Here is a 16,610-nt window from a genome sequence, read left to right on the forward strand (position 1 = left end):
AACCCTTCTGGGGTTGGAAGAGTGTGGAAAGAAAATTTGTATCCCTGCGACACTATGTTGATGAACCAGTGGTCGTTGGTAATGGTGGCCCAGGTGCTTGAATGAAAGGAGAGTTTTCCTCCTAGGGGTAAGTGCAGAGGGAGGGGGTGGGGGAGGAGAATCATTGTGAGTTCTTACCATGACGGGATGGCTTAGAACTCCCTGGTTTTGAAGTGGAGGAACTCCACTGCTTTGATGTCTGCATTCCCCTGTGGCTGCTGTCTGGGAGGTCTGCTTCCCCAGGGTCTGGGCTGAACTGACCTGGTGGGAGCAGGAAAGGACTAGTGCTTGGAGGGGCAATGCCTGCTAAACCTGGGTGGCTGGACCTGTAGGAAATCCTTAACTGTCTGCAAAGATTTAGCTTTTTCTTCCATCTTTTTTAACACCTCCTCTGCCTTAGTGCCAAATAAGTTGTCTTTGTGCAAGGGTGCATCCAATAATTTAGATTTAACATGGTCTGGCAAGGGCTGTTCCTTAAGCCATATATGCCTTCTAAGGACAGATCCGGTGACTGCTGCCCTGCAAGAAGCTTCTAGGGCGTCAAAACCACAGTGTAAGGTGTGCTTAGTCACGTGACTTGCAGAATGCATTAACTCTTGTAACTCTTTAGATTCTGCACAAGCAGGAAAGGAAGACATTTTTTGTTTGAGGAGTTCCATGGTATGTTGCTGAAATTTTAACATATGGAACTGGCAATTTAGTGCTCTGATAGCAAGAGTAGCAGAGGTGTATACTTTTTCACCCCATCTGCTTAGTGCTCGGGAATCCCTATCTGGGATTCTTAGCAGATGTTGCTTTAATTTCTTTAGGGCGTTGAGAAATTACCTCAGGCTCAGCAGTAGGATTTTTGAAAAGAAATTTGTGCGAGTCAGGGACTCTGTAATACCTGTCAGGATTTCTGGGTGCTGGAGGTAGGGTGTCAGGAGTCAAACTGGATTCCAGGAAAACATCATCCACAACATCCAGGAGTGGGGGAATAGCCAGGGGTCTGTGCTGTGGAAGATCTAAGAATTCTCTGAGTCTCTTTCTAGATTGAGGGTAGTCCTGACATTCCCAATCGAAATACTCCCTTAAGGTATGAAGGGTTTCCCCAAAGGAAAAATCCTCAGGTGGAGAGGCTGAAGGAATGGAATCCTCTGCATCAGAATCCTCATAAGCAGAGAGGGGTTGCACGTCTTCATATTCAGATGCATCAGAGTCATCAGACTCCTGTTCAGACAAAACTACTGGGGACAGATCTCTTTCTTTTGGAAGGGGTAGCTTGGCTTCCCCTGATCAGCATGACAAAGTCTTCTGCCATTTTAAGCATTTGAGACTGTGGCAAAGAAGCAGGTGCCTGAGATACGGTCGGTTTCTTAGGTGTGGTTCATACCGTGGGCCTTAGAAACTCGGTAGATTTCGAAAGAATGGTAGACGTGAAAGAAGTTGTCGGTTTGTGTCGAGAATCAGTAGTGCGAAGTACTTCCTCGGAAACCGGTACCTGCTCAGCTGCTCCGGACCCATACAAGGTAGAGACGACAGCAGGATCCTTAGACGAAGAAGAGTTTTGCAGCATACCAGACTCCGAAAGGGTCTCGGTAGCGGCCTGCGAATCAACTAAAGCGGGCATCAGGGGTTGCGAAAGCGCCTCACTGAGTACCGGAGGACTGACGGCTAGCTTAATGGAAGCATCGTCGGTAGATTTGGACCTGTGCGGTCTGTCTATGTCTTTATCTTTACACTTTTTCAGAAGATCTGCTGTCAGATGGCTTACCGAAGCCTTATCAGAATTCGAAGACTGTAAACAAAAATACCTGGCTACAATAAGGGGCTGACAACGGACAGTTCTGGCATTGAAGAAAGCACAGAAGCAACAATGAGGGATGTCATGGTCTGGGCCTAGACAAGTTACGCAGTAAGAGTAGAAGTCTCAGTGTGGTATTTGCTTTCCACAGGCGAGACAATTATTAACTTTTTCTGACATTGGTTAGTGCAAGAAAAAAGGATACCCAATGGGGTACTTAGCTTTAGAAGACGTCATCTTCAATTCGGAAATGAAACTCAGGTAGCGGCCTACCGGCACTCATGCAAACTGCTTCTGCTTCGAGCTCCACGGCAAGAAAGACTGATGTAATGGCGTCGGCTGCCTGACTTTATACTACTGATGACCGGACATCAGTCTTCAAGCGACAGCAACCAACGCAGAAATACTACGTCTCTGGTATTCGGGTTGGCCGAGGGCTACCCTGGCAGGGATAACCCAAATGTGATGACTGCAACAGTGAAACACGAAGAACATCTGACCACTCACCAGCACTTGCTTTGCTCTGTCTGTATGTAAGCAGGATCTTAGACTTTAGTGTTTCTCTTACGGAATAGATAGAAAATAACAAGTTTAGACTAGCTGTTTTCTATATTTATGTCAGACTATTCTACAGTATTATTTTAAGCATTTCCCTGTTATCTCTGGACTCTTGACTAGTACTGTGTTGAATTGAGAAAATTTGTCTTGTGTTTTTATTATGCATTATTAAATATTTTTAAACCTTTTAGCTGTGGCTGTTTTGTATAGAGATAATTTAAGCTCTAGAGTACTTGCATGTATTTAGTGATACTGTACTAAGCCACTCCATTAGTCTTGCTGCTCAGTCACACTTACTATTTGGATATCAGTAATATTACACAGTGAAATTGGTCACCCTTTGGGAAGGGCCTTAGAGTAGCTGATAAGTAAGGGTCCTGATGGCAGTGATTCTACCTTATAGTCTGGAGAGAAGGGGGCATAGCTGGAGAACCTGTGCCAGCCTTCCCCAGGAGTGTCTGTGTGTTTGTATATAACTCATATCTCACAGTGCGTGTGTTTCAGCTACTTGGGCAAGGACACGAAACACTGATTGAACAGACAGAGTGCTAGGAGGACTTGGCTTGGGATCCTGGCTAAGGACCCCACTCTATAGCTGTGCCAGTGGGGAGTCTTACTGGGGATCTGGGGAGAAACCAGCCCCAGACTGGCTGTGATCTCTGTGTGCTCTTAAGGGAAATTTTACTTTTCTGTGTGTGTACTTCTTATCCTTCCCAATGTGAATGCCCCTCACTGGTGTTAGTGGTGAGGATTGAGGCTCCTTGATTACTGGGCCAGTGCATGGGTGTCACAGAAACATTCAGGAAAATGTACATCTCCCATGAGAACATGGCTTCAGTAATGCTGAAAGCAGATGCCATGCATTTTGTTGTTAATATCAAGTACTTCTTACCTTCATTAGCCTCCGGCTTTGAATTCTTGATATATGCCGAGAACTTGGCAAAGATATCCATTCCAGCAGTGTAGGACTCTGGGTATCTTGCTGCAAGCTTCATATACCTAAAAAGAAAAAGCACAGCAATCTAATGCAATTACACATGAAATAACTATTTTAACTATTAAAATGCTGGACTTTTCCACTTCTGTTTTCTACATAAACTCTAAATATGACACAGAGATGGCTGGCTAATATTAAGCCTCAAGGAAAGTACAGTTTTGTACCTACCATAAATGTAGATGTTCGAGTGTATTCACTGCTGCAGTCATTACACTTAGGTTATCCTGCTGCCAGGCGGTCTCGCAGTCAGCCAGAGTTCCAAAGTCTTGGTCCGGTGTCGGTTGCTGTCGCTTCTTCCCTGACATCAGTGCGCCAGGGGTATATAAGTTGCAGCCAATGCCATTTTCTTCAGTTTTTCTTGCCCCAAATGTCAGGTGCCCCCAAACAGGTAGGCAATACATATTGCTAATAAAACATACATAAAAAGTAAAACCAAAACCTTCAGTTACCAGCAAATACACCACATAGGTAGTATAGGGTAAAAAGGTATAGATAAGTCCCAGCTAAGAAAGAGGGGATGGAGGGAGGGTAACTTGGACTGCAGCAGTGAATACACTGGAACATCTACATTTATGGTAGGTACAAAACTGTACTATGTTCATCGTGTTTCACTACTGCAGTCATTACACTTGGGTTGAATCCCAAAGCTGAGGTAGGGTGGCTGGTTCTATAGAGGATTTGGTGTGGCTATGAGGCCCTGCAGCACTGCAGTGGCAAAGCCAGCTCTGGATTTAGAATAAAGAGGCAAGTGATAATGTTTGGTAAAGGTGTGCACTGAACTCCAAGTTGCAGCTTCCAAGATATCTTTAGTAGGTACTCCTCTAAGGTAAGCAGTGGAAGTAGCTGTTGCCCTGGTGGAATGTGGCCTAATGTTGCTAGGTACAGTTTTCCCATGCTGTGTGTAGCAGAAACGGATACAGTGTCCTATCCACTTTGAAATGATCTGCTTGGAAATAGCATTTCCCTGTGATCCTGCAGCATATGCTACAAACAATTGCTCAGTTTCCCTGAAAGTTTTTGTTTTGTCCAAGTAGAAATGTAACTGTTTGTGTATGTCCAATGAATGCAGAAGTCTCTCCCCTTTATTCTGGGGATTTGGATAAAAAGTTGGCAAGTGAATAGTTTGGTTTAGAGCCACACTGGATACCACCTTTGGCATTAATGACGGGTTTGTTCTTAAAGAAACCCTGTCTTGGTGAAAAATGATGAAAGGCTCCACTGCCATTAGTGCTTGTAACTCTGAGACTCTTCGTGCTGAGGTTATTGCCAGAAGCAGAGCAGTTTTCCATGACACATATTTTAATTCTACTGAATTGTCTGGCTCAAAAGGAGGTAAAGTTAGTTTTTCCAAGACAAAATTGAGGTCCCAAGTTGGTGTTGGTGCTCTCCGGGGCGGTCTTATGTTTTAGCCCCTCTGAGGTACTGTTTTAGTAATGGATGAGAGAAAATAGGAGGATCTGTGTTGTAATGAGCCGAGATGGCAGAGGCGTGGATCTTAATGGATGAAAAGAATAGAGCTTTGCCCAGCATCTCAGTTAATTATTGTAATATCTCAGGAATATTTGGGACAAGAGGGTCAAAGCTTTGAGCCTGGTTCCAGGCACAGAATCTCTTCCACTTCTCTGAATAAGATTTCCTGGTGCTAGGCCTCATGGCCTCCAAAATGACATCCATAACAGGTTTAGAGAGAGGTGTTGTCTGCTTGACTAAGGAGTCTGCCATGCAGCCAGGTTTAATGTTTTGAGCTGGCTGTGCAGGATCTGATTGTTTTGTTGAGTCAGAAGATGCGGAATTTGAGGTAAAATCCATGGTGGGCCTTGAGCTAAGTTCTTTAAGATTGGGTACCAGTGCTGGCGTGGCCAGTCTGGGGCAATCAGGATCATTTTTGACTTTTCTTGTCTGGCTGTTAGGAGTACCTTTGAAAGGAGAGGCAGTGGTGGGAAGGCATAAACTTTTAGACTTTTCCAGCTGAACGAGAGAGCATCCACTTTCCATGCTTGTGTGTGGTTAAGTCCTTGTGCACAACTTCTGCAGTTGGCAATTCATTGGGGAGGCAAAAAGATCTATGTCTGGACTCCCCCATTTTTGTGTTATCATGCTGAATACTTGTGGGTTTAATTTCCACTCGTGAGGATCCATGATATTTCTGCTTAAGTCGTCTGTCAGTGTATTTTTCTTTCCTGGCAGGAATTGTGCTTGCAGATGAACTTGATAGATTAGAGCTGTGTTCCACAAGGTCATGGCTTGTCTGCAGAGGGGATAAGAATGAGTGCCCCCTTGCTTGTTTATGTACCACATAACTGTGGTGTTGTCTGTCTTTAGTAATAGTTGTCCTGGATGCAGAAGGTCCTTGAAAGCTGTTAGGGCATTTTGTACAACTAGCATCTCTTTTTGATTGATGTAAAGATGCATTTGGTCTGCGGCTCACTTGCCCTGAATACATTTTCCTGCCATGTGTGCTCCCCAGGCGTAATCCGAAGCATCTGTTGTTAGTGTCTGCCTGGCTGTGGGTAGAGTGAAGGGCTGTTCCTTGTTGTGGTGACATGCCTGTGCCAACCATCGAAACTCCTGTTGTAGGCAGGGAATAAGCGGTATTACTGCTTCCAAACTGTGACAGTGTTGAGTCCAAACACATTTTAGGTGCCATTGTAATTTCCTCATATGCAGTCTGGCATATGGTATTAGTAGTATGCAGGATGCCATGAACCCCAAGGCCTGCAGAATTTTTCTTGCAGGGAGTTGGGTTTTTGTTGCCATCAATTGAAAGTACTGAGTCAGTTGTCCTTGTTTGTCTGGCATGAGATAAGCCATCTGGGCCGTTGTATTTAAGCTGGCACCCAGGAATATTATCTCTTGTGAGGGCACTAGTTTTGACTTCTTTTCGTTTACTGTGTACCCTAGGCAAATTAGCAATCTTTTTACAAACGCCAGATGCTTTACAAGAATGTCCTTGCTCTCTGCTTGAATAAGGCAGTCGTTCAAGTATGGATATATTTGAATTCCTTTTTGTCTGCAAAATGTAATTACTGGTGCAGGGCATTTTGTGAAGACCCTGGGCGCAGTAGATAAGCCAAAGGGCAGTGCAGAGAATTGGTAATGCATTGAACAAGCTATGAATCTGAGGTATCTTCTGCAATTTTGTCTGATAGGGACATGCAAGTATGCCTCTTTGAGGTCCAAAGTAACAAGCCAAGCATTCTTGCCCAGCGTGGGAAGAAGCTGCTGTAGTGTCAACATTTTGAATTTCGGAACATCCAGGTAAGTATTTAGAGTAGAAAGATCCAGTATGGGTCTCCAGGCTTTGTCCTTTCTGGGGACCAGGAAAAGTCTTGAGTAAAATCCTTGTCCTTGTTCCTGTTGTGGCACTTTTTGAATAGCTCTCATGTCCATGAGGGCTGTAATTTGTTTTTGTGCCTCTGCCCATTGATTTTGTGGCAGGTCTGGCATTCCTTTTAGCCTTGGTAAAGTGTGAAAGTGGAACCTGTAACCTTGAGACACAATATTCAGAACCCATATGTCAATTTTGTGAAAAAAGTGCTAGTTTTCCCCCTAAGGGAGCTGCCAAAAGGTAAGTGCTTGGCATGTGAAGGGGGAAGTCAATGGGACTGTTTCCTATAAGGTTGTGACTTGTCTTCCCCTACTTTTGGGGTTGAAGCACCCCACTGTCGTGGTCTGTAAGAGCCTTGGGGCTGAGATCTGCCTCTTGGGCGTCTGTATCTGCCTCTTTGTGGTCTGTCTGACACCGGGAAGGAACAATTTTTTGAAGGCCAATTTCTGCTAAATCGAGGTGGCTGTATCTGTAAGAAATCGTTCATTGTTTGCATAGCTTTTGCCTTATCCTCCATTTTCTTTAACACCTCTTCTGCCTTAACACCAAATAAAATATCCTGCTGTAAAGGAGCATCCAATAATTTTGCCTTAACACGATCAGGTAAACCTTGTTCTTTTAATCAAGCATGCCTTCGAATCACAGATCCTGTAACTGCTGCTCTACAAGAAGCCTCTAATGAATCAAAACCACATTGCACAGTATGTTTTCCCACTTGTTCAGCTGCATGCAATAAATCCTGCATTTCCTTATAGTCAGGATGTTCTGAACTTGTAAGCATTTTCTGTTTTAACAGAGACATTAAATACTGTTGGTATTTAAGCATGTGAAACTGGCAGTTTAAAGCCCTCACTGCTAAAGTTGCAGAAGTGTAAACTTTCTCCCCCCATCTGTCTAATGCTCTAGAATCCCTGTCAGAGGGAACTGGATTTTTAGCCGTGGAAGCCTTTACCCCTTTGGGACCCTGGGAAATAGTTTCTGGGTCAGCAATAGGGTTTTTATAAAAAAATTTGTGAGTGTCAGGGACTCTGTAGTACCTGTCTGGCTTGACTGGAGCAGGAGGCAAAGAATCAGGATTTAAACTGGATTCAGAGAACACATCATCCACAACTGGCGGAATAGCAAGGGGCCTGTGCTGAGGCAATAAAAGAAAGTCTCTGAGCCTTTTCTTGGATTCTGAGTAATCCTGGCCCTCCCAATGGCAATGTTCCCTCATGGTATGTAAAGTTTCCCCAAAAGAGTAATCCTCAGGAGGAGAGGCTGAAGGAATTGACTCTTCAGCATCAGAATCCTCATAGGGGGGTAAGGAGTATCCCTGGTCTGAAGAGGAATCAGAAAAAATGGAAACCTGGTCAGAGGAATCATAGTCTGTATCCTGCTTAGGCCTTTTATCAGGAGGGGGATGGGAATCCCTGATCAGAGTAATTAAGTCTTCGGCCATTTTGAGCATCTGTTTTTTAGGCATGGAGGCCTGTCCAGGTGAATGCTGCACTTGCTTCTTTGTCTTTAATGGAGTTTCAGACTTGGCTGTAGTTTTGATGGTAAGCTGTGAAGGTCTGAAAACACCGTCAGAAGCCAATGCCTGCTCAGCGGCTCCGGACCCATCTGAGGGGTTAGTTTCCGTAGGCCCAATACCTTGAGTTGGAGGCGGCCTGTGGTTCTGAGGTAGCAGGTATCAGGGGCTGCGTAAGCGCCTCACTGAGAACCGGCGACTGGCCTAGAAGAGGCTTCATCGTCAGTTTTGGGCCTCGGATGTCTGTCCTTATCCTTATCTTTGCGTTTTTTGTGCATTCCGGTCGTCGGTTGTTCCGACGGCATGGTATAACTGAACCTCCGGCCAAAGTAATGGCGAGCAAAGTCAAACTGACGTTTATAAGTTCATAGGTTCATAGGTTCATACTAGGCTATCTGCCCTAGGGCATTTATAAGCCTAGCCAGAGTGTGTTTGGCTTTCGCCACCCATTTTAAATAAATTTTGCTATGCCCTTTTTCGAGGTTAGTATACTGTGCCTCTGTCTAACAGTGACACAGAAGTGATACCCGGGGTAAACCTACGATCTACCATCCACTCATCAAGATTCCTCTTGAAGAGAGTCAATGAGGGACTTTGCCTAACCTGGACTGGGATTTTATTCCAGAGTGAAGGGAGCCTCTGGGTTATGAATCTGTCCCTCCAGCATGTCCTATTTATTTCAGTGCTGAGGTTCAAGTCTCGAGCACGTAGCTCGATGGGATTTGGATTTTCTGAGGTGCAGCATGTCCATTAATTCCAGGTTGGACATAGCTTTATATGTCAGGCACAGATCGCCTCTGAGCAGGCGGTATGCCACTGAGTAGAGCTGGAGTTTCTTTAACAGGGCAGCATATGGCATCTGTTTGAGCCCTTTGATCCTCTTGGTGAGGTACTTTTGGGGTATTTCCAGTTGCTGCAGGTGTCTGGTAAGGTACATCCCAAAAGGGGCATTGTACTCAATTATGGGCCTGATGAGGGATGAGTAAAGAGGCACGATGACCTCCCCTGATCTAGATGTGAATCCCTTCATGATTAGGTGGGCTATATAAAATGTTTTTCTAACCACTTTGGCCACGTGGTTGTCAAATGAGAGATTGCTATCAACTTGGGTCCCCAGGTCCCTAATTACTTCTTCTGTACTTAATGGATTACCACCTATGTGGTAATTTGTGGGCACTTTGTTTTTGCCAAAGGGGATGACTATACACTTTTTGACGTTTAGATTGAGGCCATGGCTCTGGCACCAGTTGTCTGTTTCTATGAGGCCCTTTTGGAGGATGCTTGTGTCGGCTGGAGAGTCGATTATGGCGCCCAGTTTGCAGTCATCTGCAAACTTGGCCAGCCACAGTCCTTCCATGTTGGCCTGTACCTCTGAGAAATATATACCGAACAAGAGAGGTCCCAGGACTGAACCTTGTGGGATGCCACTTGTAACTGGTTTGGAGTCTGACATGGCTCCAGCAATTCTAACCATGTGGGTTCTGTCCTTGAGCCAGCTTTCAACCCATCTAGTGACATAGGGGTTTATATTTAAGCTGGTGAGCTTATCTATAATGCCCGAGTGGGGTAATGTATCGAAGGCTTTTGCGAGGTCCAGGTAGGCTGTGTGGACCACCTTCCCCTCGTCAATGGCCTTGGTGACTGTTTCAAAGAAATCAACCAGGTTTAAGAGGCAGGATCTGCCCTTTACAAAGCCGAACTGGGTAGGATCCAGTGTCTGTAGGTCCCCAATATCTTTATTTATGAGATCCATGATGATCCTTTCCATAGCTTTGCAGACCAAGCTAGTCAGGCTTATGGGGCGATAGTTTCCAGGATCCGTTAAGGCATCACCTTTGTGGAGAGGGACCAGTGTTGCTGTACGCCACTCTTTGGGTACATATCCTGTAGTAAGGCTAAGATTGAACAGTAGTTTTATGTTTGGGTTTAGCTCTTCTTGGAGTTCATGCAGGATGCAGCCCAGGACACCGTCTGGTCCCATTGATGCCTTGTTTTTTGCTTTGGAGAGGGCGGCTCTTACCTGAGCATCTGAGATGACAGGGGGGGCAGCACTCTACTGGGATAGATATTTGCCCTTTTGGTGGGGGGGGGGGAGTTTGCGCTGAACCTGTCAGCTAGGATGTTGGCAATGTCTGTGGGTTCGGTGTATTTTTTTGTCATTTTGGACTAATTCTGAGCATATCTGGGAATTCCCACCCAGGTTCCTAACATAACTAAAGAAAGCCTTGTGATTATCCTTAGTGTCCTGTGCAATTTTTCTCTCAAAGCTGGCCTTAGACGATTTTATGAGTGCCTGTAGTTTTTTGCTAATACTGATCAGAGATGCCTTCCCTTTTTGGGATTTTGCTCTATCATGTAGTAGCTTCCTCCTTCTATTGTATAGTTTGTTTATGGCTGGGGTCCACCAGACAGGACGTCTGCCTTTGGAGGATTGGGTCTTGGTTTTATTTGGGATTGCATGATCCATGCATTCCTGAAGGTGTTCAAAGAATGCATTTATAAAGGATTCTGTGGTCTGGGCCGTATTTTCCACAGGCCCGGGGGCTTTGAAGGATTGCACCTCGGTTTTGAGGAGTGTGAAATTTGTTTTAGAGAAGTTTTTCACTGTGGTTTTCAGGTCAGGGGGTGGAGTCGGGATGTAAATATCCAGTGAGATTAGTTTATGGTCTGATCTTACCAGTGAGGGATACACTTCTGGTCTGCAGCATAGAGTCCCCATGTTGGTGATGATCAGGTCCAGTTTGTTTTCCCCTCTTGTGGGAGTGGTGAGTTGTTCCATAGCATTTGAGTTTATAAATTTTAGGAACCTTTGGGCTAGGGTGTTGGAGCTAGAGTAATGCTCCCAGTCTATGTTTGGGTAGTTGAAGTCGCCCAATATAATGGTGTTTGGAGAGACCTTCATATTTTCCAGTGTTCTCAGGAAGGCCGAGTGGGGTTCCTGGGTTTGGGAGGGTGGTCTGTAGCAGGCTATAAACTGGAAGGCAGTTTTACCCACTGTTAGTTGCACATGGATAGTCTCTGATCCTTCGTGCTGTGCCACCAACCTGGAGGTGTGGGTATCTTTGACGAATATTGATACTCCCCCTCCTTTTGTGGTTTGGTCCAAGTTTTGGGGCCGAAAAGCATGGTATTAGGTATAACCTGGTAGTGCTGGGGTGCTCTCGGGAGCCTTGAACCAGGTTTCTGTTACTGCACAGATATTGATGTTCTCCATGTTAAGGAGAGTTTCGAGTGCGTGCATCTTGAGGTTTAGACTTCTGGCGTTGAGTAACATTACTCTTAGTTTCTTATCCCTTGTGATACCTATGGAGGTGGGTTTGTCTTTTGAGCCTTGCCTAAAAAAGGCACTATGGGGGTAGCAAGAGCATTTGCCAATATCCGAAAGCCCAGGGGTGACAGGTGCAAGCCGTCCCTAGCGAAGCATCGTGGCTTGTCGAGCATGTCATCCCAGGCTGACAGGCATTGGATCCCCTTTGAATGACACCAATACTTAAGCCAGTTGTTGAAATTGATCATCTTGTCTTCATATTGTGGCATCATTCTTGGTGAGGGTAAGATGCTACTCAAGGTCAGGGTCATACCGGCCTGGGCTACATGCTCAGAGAGCTCCTCTATGTCTCTTTTCATGTAGTCCAGGGAGGTACATCTCAGGTCATTCACACCAGCATGGACAATGACTGAGTCATATTTGTACTTGCCTTGGAGTGACCTGAGTGCTTGTGTTATGTGGCGGATCCTAGCGCCCGACAGGCAGCTCACCGTGACCTTCTCCTTGTTCAGCCTGGTGAGCGGGACGTCAGTGTGCCTGACGATAGAGTCACCTATTACAAGTGTATCAGGTGTGTTGTTTAGCCTTAAGGGCTGTGACTGTTCGGCACACTGGCTTTGTGAGCTATGTGTTGCACGTGTTTTGTTTTGGGGTAGCGGTTGCTTGGGTGTCTGCTTTGGAGGTCTCTGCTGCTTAGGCAGAATTTTATTTAGAGCCTCCGAGTATGTTTTTGTGTGTTTATGTGTTTGGTTTGCTGTCGTGGTAGGTCTATGTGAGACTGGAATTGTAGTGAGTGTGGTTTCCTTCTCCTCCTGACTGGTTATGCCAGTACTGAGCTGAGAGAGCTTAGCCTCCAGTATGGCTATATGGTTGCATCTCTCACATGTGTTGGAATTCGTTGGGAGGAGGAGAGGGTTGTCTGTGTACATGAGGCAGTTGTAACATTGCCTCAAGATTCCCAGATTCACCAGCTGGACCGGAGAGGAGATTGACAACTGACCTTTGGACATGCTAGAATAGTATTGGGAATTCCTTTATAATTGAAAAAAAGGGCCAATGGGGAACAAGGTACTCAAGGGGAGTTTGTGAGGGTGTAGTGCTTTTAATTTTTTAGTGCTGACTTATATAATTGCTTTACTGAGCAAGTGCCAGGTAACTTAAATGCAATGTGTTACAGGTAACTTAAATGCAAAAACGACAAACAGTAACTTTCTTTCAAGTGAAACAAGGAAATAAGTACAGTAAGCAATGCAGATATCACTAGGGATGCACATAAGCACTGAAAAGCCGCATTTTAGGTGGAATTAGCGTTTCAGGGAAATAGTGCGCTTGTTAAATCTAGCACAAAACCGACAACTAGTGACATTGTGGTCTGGACCTAGGCATGGAATACAGTAAGAATGAAAATCCTTATGAGGTATTTGCTTCCCACAAGAAATACAATTATTAACTTTTACTGACATCGGTCTGAGGCAAAAAAAAGTTTCCCCAACGGGGTACTTAGCTTTATTGAAGACTTCGGTTCTGAAATTCCAATTGAAAATCTCAGGAGTCGACCGACCGGCACTTGCGAACTGCTTTTGCTTCGGGCACCGCGCGGCAAGAAAGACTGAAGAAAATGGCATCGGCTGCATCTTATATACCCCTGGCGCACTGACGTCAGGGAAGAAGCGACAGCAACCGACACCGGACCAAGACTTTGGAACTCAGGCCGACTGCGGGACCGCCTGACGGCAGGATAACCCAAGTGTAATGACTGCAGCAGTGAAACATGATGAACATTTTACATCAGCCAATTTATTTAGAAGCTCAGTGGCACAGTTTTTGCAGGGTAAAAGCAACCACAAATCCATTTCATGTTTTACTACTTCTATGCATAAAGTTAACTGAACAAAAACAAAAACACTGCTATACACTATTTAAGAGTTTAAAGCATAAAAAACAGGTCATCACAGAACTCAGACTTTCTATCCCCAGCACAACTGTGAAGTAGAGCAGCAAATGCAAGTCAGTCATCATTGTCTTCAGACCCAACCCCCTCCCATCTATCCCACTAAACCACACACCAACACAGCCAGTTAGGGGCACGTATGTAAAGGCTCTAGAAATCAATTGGAAAATGTGTTTTTTTTTGTTTGTTTTTTTTTTTTTTGGGGGGGGGGGGCGGGCATTTTCTGTTCAGCTGAAATAATTTTCTCACATTTAATGTGCTTAATCATGGTACTCAGTACTACACACTCAGTCCCACAATTAAGGTACAGCATGACAAAAATGCTGTGTCTGCCTTTCAAGTGCTATTTGCTTGAATGGAACAAGGCAGTCCATAGAACTAGAGCTGCAGATATTATTAACATTGCATCATCATTACTGCTGTCAGCATTAATGGGGTAAAAGAGAAGAATAAGGATTTGCTGTCAGACTCTAAAGAGAAAAATAAGGATTTGTGGTTACTCTTAAATGGGGGGGGGTGTAGGTATCTGGCATTTTGGTGAGGACACGGTCAAGGGAATTTGAGCCTCTAATGGGACTCCTGACAGTCTGTTCAAGGAAATGTTGAACACTTATTACTAATGGTATAGGTTGGCCAGATGACAGTTTACTAGTTAAGTCTTTGAGTAGAATGGTGTTAGGCTAGATAAACATATCATCCAGTAGATTTCGGCAAGCCATATGATCAGTGGGGAACCTTCAGAAGGATCTGTAGTTAGCAATGATGCAACGTGTTTTATTAAGGATAGTATGGACCTCTAAGTTCTACGTTGGGGGCAATGGGGATTTGCGTTGAAATGATGGGCTTCAGATAAATATGGCTCCCCATAAGTTGCCAGTAGGTCTAAACAAGTGAATCATTAACCGCAGGTACAAAGGGAGTGGCTATCAATATAATGAAGCTGTGTTTCAGTAACTATTTAAATATGAATACATTAAAGAGTTTGGAGAGTCACAAGTTCAGGAACTCTTTTTTTTTTGCTCAGACCCTCAGCATTGAGCAAAAAAGAAGTTATGTACTTACCATAATGTTTCATCTGAGTAGCTGGACTTCATTTGTCTTCAACCTGTGGGAATTGGATCCGGATGGGATCCGAGACGGCAGCTTCACCAGCATCTGATCCAAGCTCCAAGCTCTTCCCCTTACCCATAACACCCCTCCATCTCTTTCCTTCCCTCAGATCGAGTTTGCTACACTATACACAAACCCGATCCGATATACCTTACTAACAATGAAGAACAGCAGAGCCGCATAGGCGCTCTCTCCTGCCTACCAAAGTAAGAACATAATGAGAAGGTCAGGAGGAAGAAGGGAGGGATGGTTGATGACAAATGAAGTCCAACTACTCAGATGGAACATTATGGTGAGTACATAACTTCTTTATTTGAAGTAGTTGACTTCATTTGATCATCAAACTGTGGGACAGAGTCCCCAGCTACCAAACACTTGGGTGGCCCTCATGGAAGGATATTTTGGAGCACCGGGGAGCCAAAGGATGCTCTCCCCCTAGATATTATATCCAATTTATAATGAAAAATGAAGGTGTGAGATGAGGACCAAGTAGCCACCGAACAAATATCATCCGAAGACACCCTAGACCAAAAAGCCGCTGACGTAGCCATGGACCTGGTAGAATGGGCATTTATCTAACCTGGAGGTGACATGCCTCTGTCTTTGTAAACCTGAAGGATGCAAAGGGAAATCCATCTGGCAATGGTTACCTTATAAATCGGTTTGCCCAGAAAGAATGTAGAAAAAGACACAAACAACTGGTCAGATCTGAGAAAGGCCTTAGTCCTAAGTAAGTAGAAACGTAGCTGTCTAAGTACGTCTAATAAATGCAATTTATATTCACTCTTGTTCTGAAAATGTGGAAAGAAAACAGGTAAATTGATTGTTTGATTGCTACTTGTTTCAGAGGCCACTTTAGGAAGAAAAGAAGGATTAGTACGAAGTGAAACCCTGTCCTTATGGAAAATCATATAGGGAGGTTTGACAGAGAATGCCTGGAGTTCTGACACTCTCCTATCTAAGGTGATAGCCACTAGGAAGGCAGTCTTCCACGGCAAAAATTTTAGATCCACAGAAGCAGCCAGTTCAAAAGGTGGAGCAACCAAAGCTTGTAAAACTACGGTAAGACCCCAGGGAGGAGAAGGATCTTTAACTGGAGGCCTTAAGAGAAAGGTACCTTTAATAAATTGTACAAAGTCTGGATGAAGCTAAGGAAGCCATGTTCTCACCTATATGGAAGCTGGAAATGGCAGCCAATTGAATTTTTACTGTAGATGAGCTAGCACCCTGCTGGAAAATGTGGGCCAAGAACTCAAGGACCGCTGAGACAGGAGCTGTGAAAGTATCCAGATCCCTTTGAGAAGCACAGATGGAAAAACGTTTCCATTTGTTATGGTATAGTTTTCTGGTGGATGATTTATGAGTTGCCACCAGTATAGTCTTGACCAGAGAAGATAAGACCGGGAGTCCTAGCAATCAAGGGAACTGGAGCAGCCAAGCTGTAAGCTTCAAACTGACCAGGTCTGGATGAGGTACCCTCGAAGGGTGTGAGATGAGATCTGGTATCGGATCCAAGATCCACGGAGGAACTATCAGATGAGACCAAAGGAAAGGAAACCAGACTTGGCGAGGCCAGAATGGGGCAATGAGAATTACTTTGCTCCCCAACCTGTGTGCCTTCTGGAGGAATTTTGGTATGAGAGGTAGTGAGGGATAAGCATAAAGAAGACCGGGAGGCCAAGCATGGACCAGAGCATCTCTGGGAGATTCCTCCTGTGGGGGGTCAGAGTGAAGAACTCGCTGCACTTCACGTTGGAAGGAGATGCAAAGAGATTGCAGCAAGGCCGACCCTTCTCGAGGAAGATCTGATCCTCTACAGAAGGATTCAGAGACCACTCGTAAGGCATCAGGATAGTCCTGCTCAGTTTGTCCGCCAGTATGTTGGATCAACCCGGAATGTGCGTTGCTACCAGAAAACGGCTGGTGGAGATTGCCCATTCCCACACTCTCAAGGCCTCGCGACAAAGGGGTAAGATCTGATTCCTTCCTGCTTGTTGATGTACCAGACCACTGGCATGTTGTCTGCCTGAACTGCAATGGTTCCCAGAGGAAGAAAGGCATGA

General features: G+C 44.9%; 1 protein-coding gene across 1 annotated transcript in view; it reads right to left on the minus strand.

The window, feature by feature from the left end:
* Nucleotides 1-16,610, minus strand: part of CLIC4 (chloride intracellular channel 4) — a 1,305,478-nt gene that overhangs the window by 414,022 nt on the left and 874,846 nt on the right. Inside the window, exon 4 of the mRNA XM_044083084.1 lies at nt 3,273-3,379. Coding sequence (XP_043939019.1) covers nt 3,273-3,379 — 107 coding nt within the window. The remainder of the gene's footprint in view (nt 1-3,272; nt 3,380-16,610) is intronic.

This window comes from Protopterus annectens, chromosome 1.part1 (assembly GCF_019279795.1).
Source record: "Protopterus annectens isolate FY-2018-M chromosome 1.part1, PAN1.0, whole genome shotgun sequence".
NCBI classification, from domain to species: domain Eukaryota; kingdom Metazoa; phylum Chordata; order Ceratodontiformes; family Protopteridae; genus Protopterus; species Protopterus annectens.